The following is a 19,628-nucleotide window of genomic DNA, read 5'->3' on the forward strand; positions in this document are numbered from 1 at the left end:
GGCTTTACATGTATTATTAGTATTTTTTATGGCTATCTTCAGAATTTGAAGTATAAACTATACTGAATCAAATGAATGGCTTGTTATCAGACCTTTACCAAACTTGATGGCACGCTGAAGACGCGATACAACCATTTGATTCAGCTGTGTTGGAGCAAGGATGCATCTAAAAGCTGTAGGACAGCAGCTCTCGAGGACTGGAGTTGGACATCCCCGCTGTAGGATATCACAAAAACATCCTGCAGATGCCAAAAAGGTTTTATAGAGCTGACTTTTCACATGTATGTTTGATGTTAATATGACAAAATCCACTAATTGTTAGGCTTTTGGATGAAGAGTATAATAATACCCGAGAAACTGGATAAATGGTGAACAGCAGCCATTTTATTGGACTTCATTTTTTTCCAAATACACAATTTTGGTGAAAGTCACACCAACTGTTACACCTTCATCAAACAGAGTTGATTCTCGGCAAGCATGGTTTTTTTGTGTGGCAAATCCTTTTGTGGATCACAAATAGTGCAGCTTCTGTCCAAGTATGACCAGCTTCCTGTGACATACAAAGTGATGGAGACCACCGAGTCCTGCGTGACATACAAAGGAGTTCATGTTGCAAATAACACGGTTGCCTCCTCGAATCCATGCACTAGGAAAAAAAATAATTAAAAAAAATTTGGTGGACAAAAAGACTGCGTCAGTAAGTCCTCTCCGCCATTCAGCAGTTTAAAAAAAAAAAGAAGTTATCCTGAGTCTTTGCAAAATTTTGGCATGTACTTGGATTACAGTAGAACAAAAAAAGGGGGGGGGGGAAAAAAAACAACAGGGCAAGACTTTCTGGGAGTGTCTGCATCTCAGATGCTGTGTTGTACAGTGAGAGAGTTAGTGAGTTGAGGTGGGAACAGCAATTGTGAATATGGCGAAACACAGGAGTGACTTTCCGACTATGGCACTGAATTCGTCATCCTAAAAACAGAAACAGTTGAGCATGGACAATATAGTGAAAAATCCCAAACAAAGACAACAGACACACTCAGTGAAACAGGGGTGGCTTTCCTCCCGAGCTTTTTGGTTCATCTTTGTTTTAAGCAAAGGTTAATTGTAAAGAAATAAATACTACATACTCAACTTCACAGAGCTAAAAAAAACCCCCAAAAAAACCAAACAAACCAAAAAACAACGCTAAATGGGAAAAATACACCAACAAACGCAATCTTTTTACATAGTAAACACAATGCATTGATAACACACTTCCCCTGCAGATGCACATTTAAAAATATATTTGACATTGTACACAGCATGATGTCTTGGAAAACAGAACAGATAAACAAATCTCCTAGGTGGCCAATCAGTGCTTTCTGCTCCTTCCAAGGTCACTGCTCCAGGGTTACGACCTCCACTGCCTGGCCGTCCAGTGTGACAGTGTTATCTATGCGTGTGGCGACAGGCGCCATTGCAACCTGGACGGGCCGGTTACCCTGGGCAAGGCTGGTGACTACCGTCTGGTACATGCTGACTGGAATCTGGACCAAACCTAAAGGAAAGAGAAGAGGACAAGTTGGACTTAAACATACAGCACCAGCATCACTAATACATTTTTTTATTAGTTTAAACTGAGTACTTAGGTCACAGGTATCTTAACATTACGTGGAAATCATTCACAGGTGGATACAAGTACCTTTTTTACAATTATTATTATCATTAAGTTTTTAAATAAACCTATTAGACATTTGAAGATCTTATACTCCTCACTGGTTACCCGATTCTATTCTACTGTCCTCAGCAACGTTCCCTCTAAGCTGCGCGCGTGCGCAATTGCGCACTGATGGCACGGTCTCTGCGCAGAAAAAAATCTGCGTTGCGCACAAAAAAAAAAAAAAAAATCTAACCTGAATTGAAATTAAAATTAAAACTTTAACAATTCTGTTTTGCAGTGTTAGTCAGTAAGTGACTGGCTGCTCCCGTATGGGATTAGAACGATGCCACCTTATCCCATAGTCCAGCCAATCACGCGATTCACATTCACGTATATGCGCAGCTAATCAACGTCGTTGACGGGCTATGACAGCGTCCTTATGTGCCGACACCGGTGTTTTAGCTAGCATAGCGGCGTGGCTGATGTGGAGTGAAGCCGCGTTAATGACAACGTGTACAACCATTGGAGATGTCAGCAGGACAGACGGAACAATTGACGGAAAAAGTGCGGACTTTATACCAGTTTTTAAATTGTGTTGCTAGGCCACGTAAAACCAGAGTTATGATAAAAATATGCAATGTTTGGTTTTCTTCCTGAATACTAAAGTTGTTTATATTTACTGCGGCAAGAAACGGTAAAAACGGCGTTTTATAAGGAAAACGCTCGAAAGCACTCTACCTGTGAGCAAAGATGAAACCAAAACACCCCCCACCCTTTCCCTTTGGTCGAAAAATGTACCATGTCGACCAATCAAAACATGGCATTTAGTTGTTAAGAAACGGGGAGGAAGTTTTAGGAGTGACGGCGGTTTTGAGATGTGAGAGATTTGCGACGTAAATCTTGTGTAGTTAGTGTGTAGTGTAGTCAATAGTTTTGTTGTGTGTGTCAGAACAATGAGGCGACTACTTAATGTTACAGGTGTTACAGGAGTGATACATCTCCTGTTGTCAGGCCTGCAGGTATCAGGCTGTTGTTCTCCTTTATTATCTCATAGTGGACACAAATTATTTTTTGGAGAGGCACAAATAATTTGTGTGGCATCAAATTTGATGCAGAACACCTGATTGTTCTGTAAATATTTTGAAATGTTTGTTTAAAAAAAGGCCTTGGCTGCATTTTTAGGTAAACAGCTGCAAAAAACTTTGTTGTTTGCATAACTCAGTTACTTTTTTGAAGAAGTAACTATATAAGTAATTTCCCAACATTGGTCATTATTTACTGTATTTTGCAGACAGAGTTACAGGACTCTCTCCCAGACCACAGACTCATGATAAAAGTCAGAGCTTTATAAAAAAAAAGAAAAAAAAGAAAGTTGTGTTTTCAAAATTGGAGTTCAAGTTATTTTACTTCCAATAGTGTTAACATAATACCCAGGTCATGAACAAGATGTTTTTAAATTTTCATTGTAAGTGGGCTAAAGCAGTTAATTAAAAGTAGTCTAACATAAATGTAAATGCTGTAATTTGATTATTTTAATAAACCATGTAACTTGGATTCGATGCTGGCGTGACCACAGTGCACACGTCTGCTGTTGCTCACAGTGGTCCAAGGGACCGCTCAGGGAGTTTGTGCGTTCGCTCAGACACATGAAAAATTAGAGGGAACATAGGTCCTCAGAAATCTTGTTTTTGTTTATGGTGTCTCATTTAGATGCTGGCTAATTTAGAGCGGGTTGTCTAGTATTCAGAAGGTTGGTGATTCAATACCCAGCTCCTGCACCTGTATGCTGAAGTGTCCATGGGCAAGATATTGAACCCAAAGTACCCTCCATGCATTTCCATCTAGGTTTGCAGACATGAATTAGTGTTAAAAATGTGTTTGTGAATGCAGATTGCATTGTTAAAAGTATTAAAACTAGTGTCAGTTTACCATGGACCAAACTAGAAGATGCGTACGACACTAACTGTACAAACTTGGTAATGTAGTTGGATTCCTTACAGAGTTTGCAAATATAACAAATAACAAATAGCTAGGCAGCACAGTCGCGCAACAGCAAGAAGGTTCTAGGTTTGAACCTGTCCAAAGACCTGCTTATTAGGTTAACTGGTAATTCTAAAGAAGCTGTTGGTGTGCAAGCACAAGAGAGCTGACCAAAGGGTAAAGGAGTCATCAGGCATCGAATACATAAAATTCAATGAATCGCATGGAAATAAATTAACAAAGCACAAATGTTAACTGTTGCATTATAGCACTATCAAAGTGGTAAAAAGGTGCTGGAAATTCAAGTAGCTAATGATTCTTTAGAAGCCTAAGTGAGCATATTTAAAAGAGAAAATTGAGTAGTTACCATCTAATGCTTGGTTACCCAGGTGCGCCCATAACTGTAAAGAGTTATAGATCACTGGTAATAAATATGAAATAAAGTACAAATAAAATGCTGGGTTTTCACTCACTAAAAATGGAGCACAGATTCTTATGTGAGCTGTACAATTAAACAGCAGTCCATAGTAATAGAGTCAAGTAACTACGTTCAAAAGATACTGCAAGGAAGTCAAGAGGGTTCAGGCTGAGAGGCTGAGGTGAAGCCTAACGGGCATTTTGAGGCCTAGACAGCATTCGCCTGTGACTTAAATAGCTATTATGATGGGATACGTTGTAGAGGCCAAAACCCTTTGTAGTTTAGTACCCAGTTGTAAACATATTTTTTTCTGCTGTGAAGTTGGGGATTTTAACATGGGAGTCTCTAAGGGACTGACTCTGTTTTTGAGATGCCCCAAAGTGGTCATTTTTCTGGATCCACAGTTTATTTGGTTTTGTTTTTCAACCCCACAGGTTGTCATGCTTAAAAAAATAAATAAATCAGCTCTTCTGCTAAGAAATTCTGCTTTTACATTCTCTTGCTAGAGGAAATCCTGTTGACGGATTTTATGTTTTACACGGGCCTTTGGGAACCCATCAACTCCAGGTAGTTGTTGGTGACAGGAGGCAGACATGTTATAGAGAAGGCATTTCTGAACAATGACCCAATTGAACGTCCTCGGCTTACTTCCCCCATTCCCAGCTCCGTTTGTGCGTCTCTGCCTGCAGGGATTACTGCTGCAGTCACGTGGTGCTCTGCCCCACCCTGCAAGCTGTCACAGTGTCACAGGCAGGCAAGAAGGTCAGCATAGGGGATGGCAGTGGCTCATACCCACTCCCATTACTGCAAGCTTAGATGCTGGATGTTACAGGCAACCAGTCCACATTACAAATGAATCACTTAAAACACATAACCCAGATGAAACGAGGGTGGATATAATTGTAACTGAGAATAAATAACATTTTGAACAAAAAAAGAAAACAATTCATTCAATAATAAAAATGGAACTCTGCTGCCAGGTAAGGTCGTAATTGTTGGTCCTCTTTGTGGCCTCTTGCTCACCCCTCTTGACACTTATTTGTGACAGTGTTAAGCTGCGCTAACAGTTATTATGAAGGAAACCTTATAGGGAGCGTGGCTTTGGCCTGGCACAGCAACATAGACCTGGGACGAAGTGCAATCTCTAATTGAAGTGCCACTCGAACATTGTTACTTAGAGATGAAGGGTCATACCTTGTATAGCTGTGTTTATGTATGTGTCTTTGTCAGTGCAGGGTTACTACACAAGCCAATCAGCAGTGTGCCCTGGCTGGTGCACTTCAAACACCAGTCTTCTCTGCTGTGTAGCACTACAGTGATTAGCGAAGGTCAATAGTTGCAAGAAGGGCTGGATTTGGCAGCTCCGTTAGTTGTTTGAGTGAGCTATTACAGCCAAATGGTTCTTCGTGGTTTAGGAAGCAAAATGCCAAAAATAAATAAATAAATCACAAAGCCTGCAGATGTTAGATTTGAATAAGGTGAATCCCCATTATAGGATATCAATGCAGACGTAGCACCTATTTTTGCATTTGCTCAATGTTTTAACAGGAAACTTTCATGATGATGTTATTTGGTTTTCTAAAATAGTTTGGCTAATGGATACAATCGTTTTGTAGTCAACAGCCTGGCAATTGTTATAGCCTAACCATCATGCAAAGATTTAAAAAAATGAATGCAAACACACCATGTTTCCCAGCTTTGCCTGCTACAGAACCAAACTGATTCCATTGGTTTCTAAAACTCCCGCTAACACAAGTCTGATTCGTACTGTGATTTAAACAGAAATTCGATGGGCGCACACACACACACACACACACACACACACACACACACACACACACACACACACACATATATCTATATAAATATAGCAACAGAGCTTGGTGGTGTCTGCTGACAGCTGGTCAAGTGATTAGACTATGGACTGATAATGGAGTGGATCAAAGCTCTTAAGGAGGGCACAAGAGGGACCTCTTCATGCCCCTGGACTAGTGTACATTGTGTGTTGGTGCATGTTTGTGTGTGTGTAATATGTGTATTGTACTGATCAGATGACATAATAAGTAAAAGACTGACAGCTTGCAGGCTACAAAAGGTTTCCCAATTCAATATCCCGATTCGTTTAAATTAACCAGTGAATCAAATTGTTCAACAATGCAGCTTTGACAAAATGTTATTGCTTATGAAACATTAGCCTCATGTTTAGCCTTGAGGCTACTGACGGGACATATCCACGAAATTGTTGTCAGTGCTATTGAGCAAAGAGGGAAGGCTGTCACTGCAAACTAGCCTAGTCCCAGCAGACACACGGCAATAGCAGCGTTTGCACTATGCATTTACGGAGGGTGAACCTCTAATAACGTGTCATTAAAAGAAGGGACAAGATGCACACATAAATACACACCATCTGTCACATCAGCACAGAGCAGATTACAATGTGGGGGCTCAGAGGCCTCACAGTTGTTCTACGGGTGGGAAGCTTACACTTAGTAAGGCTAATTAGAAAGGCCATTGGCTGGGGAGCGCACACAAACACCAATGGGTAAAAAGTAATTGCACACATTTACTGATTAATTTTTTTATTCTATTGTAAAGTACACATAGAACACATATTTTAGAAAAATATTCCTCACTCCTTACCTTTTGTCCATGACAGTCTACCAAGAGGATTTTTTTTAACGTCAAAACTTGCCATTTCACCTGTTCCAATTCAATTTAGATTCAATTCAATTTTATTTTATTAATTTTAATATAGTGCCAAATCACAACAACAGTCACCTCAAGGTGCTGTTCCATTGGTCAAAAACACTAATATCTAATCAGCCAATTATATGGTAAATGGACTGATTCTTATATAGCACTTTTCTACTCTCCCAGAGTACTTAAAGCGCTGTATACAACATGCCTCATTCACCCATTCACACCCACTCATACAAGCACTTCTAAACTAAAGTGCAAATTAATCAACATTCACACTCACTCACACTCCGATGAACGCATCAGAGGGCAACTTGGGGTTAGTATCTTGCCCAAGGATATTTGGCATGCAGACTGGGGAAGCCAAGGATCGAACCTTCCGATCAGTACCTGATCCGCTCTACCACCTGAGCCACAGCCACCCGTGGCAAGCAACTCAATGTAATCAGGCATGTAAACATGGTCAAGATTATTTGCTAAAGTTGAAATTTAGCATAAGAATGAGAAAGAAAGTGACTTTGAGTGTCGCAAGGCTGTGGGTGTCATATATGCTGCTGATCTACTGGGATTTTCCCACACAACCATCTCTATAACGAGCAAGGAGCAGTTCTGAGTTACAATACTTTTTTGATGCCAGAGGTCAGAAGAGAAAGCCAGATTACTTCAAGGTGACAGGAAAGTAGCAGTAACTCAAATAACCACTCGCTGCAACCAAGGTATGCAGAAGAGCATCTTTGATTACGCAACATGTGGGCTACAGCAGCAGACGATCACATTGGGTGCCACTTATGCCAGCTAAAAACAGGAAACTAATTTGCACGAACTCACCAAAACATAAGAAGACTGGAAAAATAGTTCAGGCTGCTGGTGTAGGTGATATTTTATTGGTAGTCTCGGGCCACTCATTACCAACTCAGCATCATTTAAACACTGCATGACCACAGTGTGACTATCTTCTGATAAATGAAAGAATCTCTGTATGTGTGTGTCTGTTTTGCACGTTTCGTGACAACCAGTAATCAGACCTACTTTAAACTTGATGGTTGGACTGCAGGGCACCTGAGGAAGTATATTGGCAAGGCTGGAGTCATTCCAGAGAGCGGTAATCTAATCTTTGGGGTCCTCGTAAATAATATAGATAAATTGATTTATGTGGTCGCCAGTATAGATAACATAGTTTATATATAAACCACCACTGTTTGATTGTTTGATAATGTTACTAATGTACCTGTGATTGCAGGCACTGCAGTAGTGAGGTAATAACTATGACTTTTCAGACCTTCATTGTCTTTACAGTTCAATGCTGCATACCAAAAAAAACACTTGACTTTCTTTATAATTATGTAATTGCTGTAATTTGAGGTGTATTTTATTTTATGTTGCTTCAGTGTTTGCTGTGTTGCTGATAATTGGGTACCTGTGGCATCTTGAACCCCTGCCAGTGCCCCAACAGCAGCTGCCGTCTCTGCCAGGACAATTTGACCTCCGCCTTGTAGTGTGGCTTCTGCCAGCGTCGCTACAGCGTGAGCTGCTGCCTCACTGTAACACACAAACACAAGTGCACTATATGTAAAAAAAAAACATATTTCTGTACATGCAATTTCAAATTAAAACACACACAAACAAGAAATTAGGCTTGAAGATGCAATCTCCTGGTACAAAGCCCAAAAGCTCTCTCATGCAGAGTCTGCTCAGAGAGCCAAGGGTTATTAGAGAGATGTGGAGTGAAGACGCAGGAATACATGAGCTATAAGAGGCTTTTCTAGTCTGGACTTACAGAGAATCTGTCACATCACTCCAAAGGACAGGTGCTATGGGTCTAACAAAGCAGTTTTATATACTTGATCTATGTAGCAGAATTACTACTAGCTTATTAGCACACCAGTTTCGCAGCTTTATGATAATCAGGCTTGACGCAGAAATGTAGAGAGACAGAAAGAAAGGAAGAGGAGACAACAGATTCTTGATGATGCAATCAAGTGTACCAGAAACGATAGAGTTTTTTTGTGTGTTGTTTCATTGTTTAATATGTGAATTTAGATTGGATGTTTAAGCTTGCTGGGGGTTTTGACCATGGCTAATAAATGTTGCATCTCAGGTAATATTTAATCGCACAGAAGGAAAACAGTGAGGATAAGAGGCTCTGCACTTCATCTGTAGCTGGAAAACAGACACAAAATGTTCCAGAGACGGCAGAGTGGAGAGCCCAGAGTAGCTCAGCTCAGGTAAACAGCAGGAAGGGAGGGGAAATGAGAAGGAGGGGGTCTCAGGTGGGTGCAGGTAACAAGCCCCAGTGGGACATACCCATACACATCTGAAATGATTGCCAGGACAGGACTGCAGTGAAAAAAATTCTAACATGGCAGTATCTAGGTGACTGACTTCAGAAACAAACTGCTGAAAAAAATGTAATTCAGGAAGTGGGTAGCCAAGGGTTAGCTTCTTTTAACTGCGACCGAAGCCTACAACAAACTATTAACCTGCTTCTGTTGTGATCCTACAGGAACTTTAATTTGTGACTATAATAGGACTGAAAACATTTTTTTCTTTTTATAACACAGCAGCCTAAATGAAGTAGAGATGTAATGCTGTATATTTATACTCACAACATCTCAAATGCAGCTATTTTAATCTGCTCTTACCTGCATATCAGCAGGTAAGAGCTGTTAGAACGTGAAATATGTGCCTAACAACTGGTTTAATGGTTCTACACCGTGCATGCTGCTGGTATAAAAGGGTACAAGCTAATTATTTAGATGCTGAAACAGGACAAAAAGTATCTCCAGGGAATCCAGTAACCTGCTCTGACACATTTGTCCCATTTTCATCCAGCTGCTTATAGCTGCCTGTGCATTTATGACATTTTTTATACTTGTCAGTGTCTTTTTTTCTTAGTGAAATTAAAACTCGACATGATAATAACATTTTTTTGTTTAAAAGGTTCTGGTATTTTCTGGTGACAGCACTAAAACTTTCTTCTCTGTTAACACATTTGTAGGCTTAGGCTTAACAACATAGGGATGTTAGCTACTATTACAATAGACTATTTTGTAATTCTTTTTTTAACCTTTTTAAAAGTTGTCGAGCAAAGTTTCTCCAGATCTAAGTTTGCATTTTTTAGTCCTGTCCTTGTACCCGGACCATTTATACTGCGTGCACACCCTTATAATAGGTTAGAGACCTATTATAATATCTCAGGAAATCACATAACATAATATTCAGCTCTGTCAGAATTACCTGTTTAGTGCCATTGTAACAGTGGCTCCGGGCTGAATCTCTTGGCTAGCAGCGACAGCAGCTTCAGCTAGGGATGCCACTGCCTGCGTGGCCTCTGAAGCTTGAGTGGTTTGGATTGTCATCTCCCCGCCCTGCAGGGTGGCCCAGCTTGGTTCCACCTGGAGGAAAAACAAAGTATATACTTAAGTTTACATACACTTATCAGAGGCATGAATGTCATGGTAATTTTAGGCTTCTTCTTCGAACTGTTCTTTTACTAGGATTAAACGATTGTATAGTAAACATATTTTACATTTTCTCTGTTCCACACAGGGTCAAAATAATACACAAAGGCCAAAATATGAACATACACTCACAACACACTAACAGGATTTGTTGAAGGTTCAACAATGTGTTTTAACTTGACAAGGCCAATTAATTCTTGCTAGTGTTCATTATTTAACTACAGCTGGTAGGAATGACCAATACTCAGAACAATGGGAAAGTCCAAGTAGCTCAGTGAAAATCTTAAAAAGGAAAATTGTAGATTTCCACAAATTGGGAAGATCTCTTGGAGCCATTTCTAAATAGCTAAAGATTTCATCTGTTCAAATGGTTTTATGCAAGAACAAGTTTTTCCGATTTTCACCCCTTTGCCAACTTGGAAGAACACCCAAACTGTCCCCCCTGATGAGAGGTAATTGTTTGGGATATTCAGAAAGAACCCAGGAACCACCAACGCTCAAGCCTGCCATGAGCTGGAAACTGCTGGAACACCAGCGTCACTGTCAAGCATGATGGTGGTAGCATCATGCGCTAGTGCTATTTGGTAATCAGTGGTACTTGTACATTACACAATGTGGATCGAATAAATAAGACTACCTCCAAGTTCTTTAAATTAGAACAGTTCAAACTTCGACACAGTTGGGTTTTCCAACAGGGCAATGATATATCAAAACTAATTTTAGAATGCAGAAAACAGGCTGACGACTTAAAGCTTTTGTAATGGCCCAACCTCAACCCTACTGAAAGCTTTTGGACCACTAACCGATTTAAATGAACTGAACCAAATCTGCCAAGAAGAGTGTTAAATATCCAGCCACGTCTAATGCCAGAAGCTTGCAATGGTAAGCAAAATGGTCTGGTCAAGGTGCAATATGCTAAGCTACCAAACCATATATATATGTAATATATATGAGCCTGCATGTATACATTTGGCCCTGTGTGGATTTACACTTCTGACCATAAGCGTAGATGAACATTAGCAATGAGGTAATTAGACTGAGCAAATATTGCTGGTATTAGATTGATGGACTTGTGGTTTTAGTTTTGATTTTGTGGTATTAAATAGAGTGCATTTTTAAGAGGCTATGTGTGCAGTAAATAACTTACTGTGTTTTAGTATGGTTTTTGATAAAAGAACGATTTCTAGGCACGTTTGAACGCATGTGGGTGTTACCTCTCCCTCAGTTACCGTTGAGTAGTTAACTTGTGCCACTGTCACACCAGGCAGCTCCGAGGCATCCGCAAGAGTGGCAACTGTGTGTCCTGTACCGACCTGAAAACGATACATTTCCACCAAGTGCATTAGGCTCTGTAAAAAAACAAGAAGAGGGGCAAAAACTCCCACTCAGGAGTATAAAAGCCATGCAGTGAATAAAACGCACCTGGATAAGCGAGACTGTTCCATCTGGATTGTTGATGGTCTGTACCACGGTTTGTGAGGGCACAAGGTGAGCGATACTTTGTGCAGTGGTCAGGTGGTGCTGGGTGGTGGTTGCCGTGGTTACCTGCTGGTCTTCAAAAGCATATAATAGATCCTCACGGCCATGCTGCTTATAGCAGTTCTTCACTATGGTTCGCAACGCCTGCGTCCAAGAGACCTGAGGACGTACAGACACAATTTAATGTCTGCAAAAATTCTTAAGACTGATGACTCTAGGGCATGGTACATCTCTTAATATAATCAGATGATAAATATGGTTTATGAATGGGATTAAATTAAACTGTAATAATGAATAGACATGCGCCTCTTTCCTTTGCTCTAGAGCTATCTCAGAAGATACACAGAAAACACAAAATAAATGACAGAAAAGGTGTTAACAGCTGTGCTGGTTCTACTAAAAGTGCACAGACTTGGCTTACCAGCACCTCTAAAGCCTGTTCTTCTCATGCTATATTAAGAGGAAAAAATAATGAGCTTCAAAGGTGTGCATTAGCTGTAGCTTCATATTTAAAGTGTTGATTCATGAGTGGTAGCAATTTTCCTTGAGGTCTGCAAAACAATTTACCACTAAAATTCTGCTGTATGTATGCTAATCAAACAAGCTTACTGTATCTTTTACCCTTCATATGTTATCTTTGCGTCTTTGTCTGGTATGTTACACCATATCACACCAATCTTAAAGCCACTTGTGTCACTAAGGGAGCAATGATCCAAATCCTAATGTTGTCTAGGATGGCTTAGTAGTTAGAACTACTAAGTTAACCAAATATGGGCATTTCCCAAAATGCCATCAACTATGTCTTTAAGGACTGTTATCACTGTCACTAAATTACACGTGGCAGATGACTCTTGCAAAGGCAAGAGCTCTGGATCTTTAGACACCACCAAACAGAACTAGCTAATGTAACAGAACAGGATTAAAACCCTGTGTAAAAAGAATCTTTCTCATGGGTGTACAATACAACATCTGTTTAGTTTGTTGTCACTTTCGGATCTATAAAAGTCTTTTGTTGTTGAGTGATCTGTACTCACAAGCTACATTCATTTTGTGCACTTACAACCTTGTACTCTTTCCCAGCAAAATATCACGTTATACTAGTGTTTGTCTTACTCTCTGCTTCTGCTCCTCTGTGCGCACATCACTGCGAACGTTGGCCCAGGGGATGTCGTCGGGCCACCACACTGGCTTGCAGCTCTCTTTACCCCAGCCAGGCTTCCCTCTGCCTGTTGAGTACTTCAACATCTCTGGGATAAATGCTCGCAGCTGTGCCTAAAGGAAAATAAAAGAGGATAAAAAAATGCATGGAAAACACAGATGATATAGACAGAAAAATAATGTGGAAAGCTGCAGGGCATACATGCCCTTGAGCAGGCTGCGAGAGGAGTGCATTAGGTACCTGCAGCGCGTGCTGAGGTGGTCAAGGCCTGAAAATAGAAACAGACCTTCTAAAAGGAGAACAATGGGGTCAGGTTTACTAACAGACCAATCTATGGCTATGGCTCCAGCCTGACGTATCAGACAGACACTGTGAGCACATCAGAGGTGATCCAACAGACAGCAGACAGCCTGTTCCAACAAAGGCTCCAGGACACTGAGCAGAGGTATTAACAAGGACGAGACAGTCAGTATTGTTAAAAATTAAAATCGACTGTCAAACAAGGGCACTGCATTAAGTCTGTGCTAATAGGTGCACTGTACAGACTTATTTCTTTATTGTCAACAGACTCTATCAAGACGGTATCAAAATGGGGTGGCTGTAGCTCAGGAGGTAGAGCAGGTCACCTACTGATCGGAAGGTTAGTGGTTCAATCCCTGGCTCCTCCAGTTTGTATGCCAAGGATCCTTGGGCAAGATACTAACCCCAAGTTGCTCTCCGATGCATCCATCAGAGTGTGAATGTTTGTTAGGAAGCACTAAAAGCTTAGAAGAAACGTGAATGTGGCATGTTGTATAGATGTAAGAATCAGTCCATTTATCAAGTGCTTGTCCACCGTTTTGGAATATCTTACAATGAAGTAAAAAGTGCTGATTTTGCAGGTGACCAGCTGGTGAAAATGTTGTTGCGCTAAAAGCTAAAAATCCGAGCTTTATGGTGCATCTAGTTTCTAAACTTGAATAACAGCTGCCTGACAAGGTGAAAAAGCGAGCGGATGACGTTCTTTATCTCATCTGATTTGCTTGTTATCGATCGTCTGTATGCATACTTCATGTGCAGTAGTGAGTGGCACGCATATGCACTGCCCATCATGTCGACAGAGCCCGAGCAGGCGCGCGCTTACACTCACTGACATGCCGAGGTGGGGGTTTAGTGCCAGTGTCCTCGGCGTCCCGGTAATATGCAAGCATCACCGGGGGATTATATTGCACAATGAGGCACTGCAGCGTCCGCCTGCCTTGACATCACAAGCTAAATTTGGTTCCGGGAGAAATAAATCCCTCCCTCCTCCCCGTTAGGCCCCCCTTTTCTAACTCACAGTCACACAGCTCCTCAGTGCATCACGCAAACAGATATGAGAAAATGGATCTTGATAGAAAATGGAGTGTCGGTGCTTCACGCCAGCTTTCGAACAACAAACCCTCCACGTAATGGAGCTCCACCAGAGCCAACACTAGCTCAGCAACCTGCATTAACCTGCGAAAAAGCCTTGTAGGAAAATGATTCTCCCATTTACACCTGCGATGATGTGGACGTATGTGGATGTATGTGTGCAAGGCCAGATGGCCAAATTACAGTGGCTAGCGAGTTAAGTGGCATGTTGCCCTCGCACCCACCACCCCACCCCAATCCTAATCCTCCAAGCAGTGGTCCAATCAGGTTTCAGGAAGGCTGTTATGTTGCCGGGTTCCTGAACCTAACAAGGCAAGGGGGTAATTATGAGCTCAAGCTAGTAGTGGGATCACCTGCTACAGATGCTCCATATATCTGACAGACTAGGGCCTCTGCTTAACCTCATTTGGGATTTCTTCAGCTGTATAAAATTCTACTGCAGATATCCTTTTAGAAGACATGTTTCTGATATGAACTGGGTGTCTCTACTAAATTAGCTTCCTCTCATCTCATTCCTTGGCCAGGTTTTATTAGCTTTTCCCAGAAGGACTAAACAACTTCCTGTTTCCAACGCGCAGCACACACATATCTGTAAAAACACCCACCCCCACACCTTTCCACCCGGCTTGTCCAAACTGAGTGAGGCAACAGGTTACTCGCGATAATCTCATCCTACTACTTCCAGAAAAACAAGCTCCAACTAACACCTGGCCTCCAAGGATTCATCCGGCACTGGGATTGGCTAACACGCTCCGAGGGTTGTGGATCGTCTCTGAGGGCCACTGTCATGCTGCCTACTGTGACGATGATCTAGAGAATGCGTCAGCAGCACTGGGACGGCAGAGTAAACAAGCCAAGCTCCCCTGGGCTGAAAAGAAAATTCAGGCCTGCGAGTGGTACTAACGCTACGATGAACGGCCTACAATAGCTGCTCTGCTTATCAAAGAGAAGGATTAGCTTTTTCTCAGATTAGAGTTTATTTTAATGGTGATGCTGCTCTTCAGGATGAGAATAAATGCATGACTGCTGAATAGATTAATCAAAAACATCAAAAATGAGCTAGTGGACAACACACCTACAAATAAGCATTTGACCTTGCTATATGTAGTTAGCTAAGCTCTTCCTCTCACTAGTTAAAAGACATAGTTTAAACTTTCTGGTTTGTTAGCGGCTGGTGCCCTCTGCTGGGAGTAGTGTGTGTATTAGTGAATTTGTGCAAAGGAAAAAGAGAGTAAACCTTAGCACTCCTAGAAGTGAATAGAGAGAAGGCCTTGTTTAGATTTCTGCAGGGAATCTTTGTAGAGCCTACAGCATAAATGTAAGTGGCTGAGGTTGTTGCTGGCATTTAAGCTTATTCTGATGTATTATGTTTTCATTACTTTGTGATTGTGTCCTAGTATTTTTGTGTCTTTTTGTTGTGGTCAGTCAGTTTTGTTTCATTTTGTTTTGTTTTGGCGGGAGGGGGGGGTTACATCCCTGCACGTAAAGTTGATAGTTTCAGCAATCACCCTCCAGGAATTTGCTGACAATTCCTATACTGATTTTATTGTCACTTAAATTGACATGATGATTGTTATTCTCTCACTGATCAATTCAAGTTTGCAGTTAAGACATAGCTACGGCGTAGATTCCCCACTAAAGAATAAATCCGCAGTAAGCCTTACCTGGGTCATCTTATCCACAGAGACGGGGATGCCATCAATTGTGAGCGGGGGCAGCTCTGAGGCGAGTTCTCCACCTGCAGGGGCATGTTCAGCCAGGGCGTTCTCCAGGTCCTCCAACAACATGCTCTTATACTTTCTTACCTAGTATCCATGAAAGATACATCACAGTGTGTCAGCCTGAGCTTTTAAGAGTGATAACAGGTTTAAAAAAATCACTGAAGAAAACATTTGCTAGTAGATACCTGGACAAAGATAAGTAACTGCATGCCTTTTTTGGTTATGTTATTAAGACAAAATCAATATGACCTTTAATAAATTATTATTAGCTATAAAATTATGAGTATTTTTAATAAATAAATAGTTATTAGGAAGAAAGATGTAAAGCAGATTCAGTTTATCTAACATGCAGTGTATACTTATGACAAGGGAAACACTGCATACGCATGAATGACTGAGAGGGCTTCACTGAAATAAATGAAGGAGAACACTGAGGTTTGGTGTGATGGTAAGTTTCACTGTGTTACAAACTAATGCTTTCTACCTGCTCTATTTATAAGACTTACCACATTCTCCAGAGGAGCAGCACCAAACACCTTGAACACAGGGTTGGGTTTGGAGGGGGAGATGCACAACACTATGGCTTGTTGGCCCACTCTAGTGGTGTACTCATCCAACGTGGCTCGCAGTTTCCTGTTAACAAACACCATCCTTTACTTCTGTGTTCAGATTAAAAGCTACAAAGCACAACAACAATTCTACCCTAGGAGCTGAGCGAGGGATATTTTGGTCACCGTAGCTGCTGACAGAAAAGCTATTAGATTCACCTGAGCAGACGAGTCTGCTGTCTCTTACGGATGGAAGGGTTGGATTCAAAGATATGAGGCCTTTTTCTTTTCTTCCCAGTTGCTACAGCAGCAGCAGCTGCCATACCCACCGGCCCTGAAAGAAAGAGGAGGAGGAGAGATTTTACCAAAGGTAAAAAGAGACAAAGTATTTTCCTTCTCTGATTTGAGCTTTTAAATACACAGACCATGTGGTTGTTACTGTTTATTGTTCTTTCTCTTTTTTTAAATATAAAATATGTTTTTAAAAAGACCTGAAATAGCACTTCACCGATTTAATTTCAAATCGTGTCAACTTTAAGGGATAAAGATGAAAAAAAAAAAACATGGCAGAGGCTTGACAAAAGCAACACTGCCTACACAACTAATCCACTGGCGCCACCTGTTGCTCAATTGAAAGCATTTTGCTTAAATTATGGTGTTATGTGATTTACCAGGCTTATATAATTAATCATAGCTGCTAAGAAGAATAAAAAAATAAACAAAAAAATGGTTTGTTGTAAGGAGTTGACTGTCTAATTTGCCACAAACTTTGCAACCTTAATAACGATTATCAACATAAGTCTACAGGTCGTGAAGCACTTCTGCTTGTAACTTTGATCAGACCCAACTAACACACTCTGACCACTCTGGAAACAGCACAGAGTTTAGACTCACCTGCAGCAGCCAGGTGAGCTGTGACCTCATCAGTGCCAGCCGAGTTGAGGATGTCTGTGTCATCATAAGGATCGTCATCTGGCGAGGAGGTCGAGTCTTCCTCAGCGCTCATCATGGATGTGTCAGTCAAGGTGGTCACATGTACCTATACACGAATCAATGAATGAATGAACCTGGGACTCGCACTTTAGTGGGGCGTTAAGATTTCTGATCTGGGCCGGTAATTTAACAAGATGAGTGATTAATATCAGTAAATTTGTTTCTAATTTACACCATTTATTATGCTTGTAAATTCACCTGCTGGCTGACAGCGCTAGCCTCAATGGTGGTCATGTGCTCTGTCTGGTGAATGGAGTGCTCATCCATTATCAGCCAGCTGGTCTACACAGCTAGGTCCACAGTACAGATACTGAGGAAAAAAAGAGGGAAGTGATCAAAGTACATCAAATTTAACGAATAATGATATGTTATCTTAACAAGACAATATGCTGATATTTATTTATACACTTAAATGAATTCATATGCACCAAGAATTTGGAAGTGTTACGATATTTCAGACAAAACTGTGACCATGCACAGCTGCCACTGTCATTTATTTTTACCGGGAGAGCTGTCTGATGAAGATGCTGTGGTGTCTTTATGTTTGTGCTTAGTGCACCATTGCCGCTCTGCCTCCAGAGGACGTCATACTGCATTAATAGGGAATTTCATTTGGAAGAGTATTGTCTGAAAAGTACGTTTCATTTTTTTTCACTCTTGTCTGACTGTACCACTTTCACTCTGCCCATAGAGGGCACTTACGTTAGGTGTTACAGGTGATGAATTTGGAAGATGTGCATTCCACCCAGTAATAGATAGCTTAGCACAACTTAGATACAAATCACAATTTAATGTCCAACTAAAGGGTCTTTAAAATTGGTGTCACAGTATGGGAAACTCCATATTAATTTGGAAAACTGGATATGTGAGTATGTGGAGTTACACTGTAGTGTGGCTGAGGAAAAATAAACATATATTGCACACTAACACACACAAATGCTTATGTTCACTCCAAATCAATCAACTTACAGCGGTTAAAAGGTTTATGAATAAATGAAAGGAGACCGTTTCATGTAGATAACCTGCTTCATTGATACAGTGCAAAGATGATTTATAGATTAGTTTTATAATCATGTATCTGCACACACTGTTTTAACTTTTACAGTCAATACTGCCCCCCCACCAAAATAAAAATAAATAAATATAACTGAAATTCAGGTCATTAATATATTTATTTATTGCCAGCTGCAGTACATGAAGTCTAGACACTGAGGAGATCAGTGATGCACGAAACGCACAACTCCACAACAATGTGTATGTGTAATCAATTTAGTGACCTGCAACCAGCTTAATTTTGCACAGCACCGGATAAAGAATTGAGCGTGCCAGACAGTAGTGTACAGTTAGCCGGATCTGCCGGTCTACTGTCAACGACTGCTTCACTGAGCTAAGCTAGCAATGCCCTACATTCAGCTAATTAGCTGCCTAGCTGACCATTTGGCGGTATAAAGCCGGTCGTCTAAAATAACACGAATTCTGCCACCTATTTTCCACGTTCAGACACTGAACAAAACGATTACAGGGCACAATGAAAGCCGTCGTAATGCAGCAGCTAGCACGAAACCCGCGCAAAAAATCACACAAAAACATAGCGCCGTAACAGGCCCGGGCCTGTGGGCTCATCCTCAGCTATTCTTCTCTCTCCGAGGTTGAAGTCGATACGCGCCTAGATCACGATTCCCCCCAAAAACAGATTTAAAATACAATCCGACTCCAGTCAACATCTAAACAATCTGCATCGTTCACCCCAACGCTGCCGGGTTCGATGATGCGGCTGCGCCGGGGCTGAAATAGATGGAGATTGCGCGGTAGGGCACTAACCTCAGAGCGGCTGCGCTACTTCGGGCCTGCGCCGTACAGCGGGGATGGAGCCGAGCTTTAATGGAGGACAGAGGGGAGCCAGCACCAAACACAACCAACAGACCGCACACAACAGTGAGCTGCACTAGTGATGCTTTCAAGTGCCTGCCGCGTAACCGTAACAGTAAAACACAAGAACTGAAACTACAATAACAAACGTGCTCATAAATACTTCGTAGACATTGTTTCATTGTTTTCTTTAAACTGATTTTAGTTAATAACTCATTGCCGATGTGTCAACATGACAGAAATATTAAACATATCTTCACTTTTTATTATGTCAGTTT

The 19,628-nt window shown here is 41.2% G+C and overlaps 1 protein-coding gene across 4 annotated transcripts; it reads right to left on the reverse strand.

Moving 5' to 3' along the window:
* Nucleotides 1-362: 362 nt before the first annotated feature.
* nrf1 (nuclear respiratory factor 1) lies at nucleotides 363-19,404 on the reverse strand. Of its 4 annotated transcripts, none has more exons than XM_065469483.1 (12): nucleotides 19,303-19,404; nucleotides 17,680-17,791; nucleotides 17,383-17,527; nucleotides 16,708-16,822; nucleotides 16,447-16,573; nucleotides 15,884-16,024; nucleotides 12,782-12,940; nucleotides 11,612-11,827; nucleotides 11,419-11,502; nucleotides 9,966-10,123; nucleotides 8,146-8,267; nucleotides 363-1,531 (listed from the first exon to the last, which is right to left on the reverse strand). In XM_065469483.1, the coding sequence occupies exons 2-12, from the start codon at nucleotides 17,746-17,748 to the stop codon at nucleotides 1,371-1,373; spliced, it is 1,497 nt and encodes a 498-aa protein (XP_065325555.1). In that variant the 5' UTR covers nucleotides 17,749-17,791; nucleotides 19,303-19,404; the 3' UTR covers nucleotides 363-1,370. The 4 variants fall into 4 exon arrangements, with proteins under 4 accessions (XP_065325555.1, XP_063357171.1, XP_063357170.1 ...); XM_063501101.1 differs by having other exon boundaries at nucleotides 11,404-11,502; XM_063501100.1 differs by lacking the exon at nucleotides 19,303-19,404 and adding an exon at nucleotides 18,451-19,262 and having other exon boundaries at nucleotides 11,404-11,502.
* Between the last annotated feature and the right edge of the window lie 224 nt (nucleotides 19,405-19,628).

Source organism: Pelmatolapia mariae, linkage group LG17 (assembly GCF_036321145.2).
Source record: "Pelmatolapia mariae isolate MD_Pm_ZW linkage group LG17, Pm_UMD_F_2, whole genome shotgun sequence".
NCBI classification, from domain to species: Eukaryota; Metazoa; Chordata; class Actinopteri; order Cichliformes; family Cichlidae; genus Pelmatolapia; species Pelmatolapia mariae.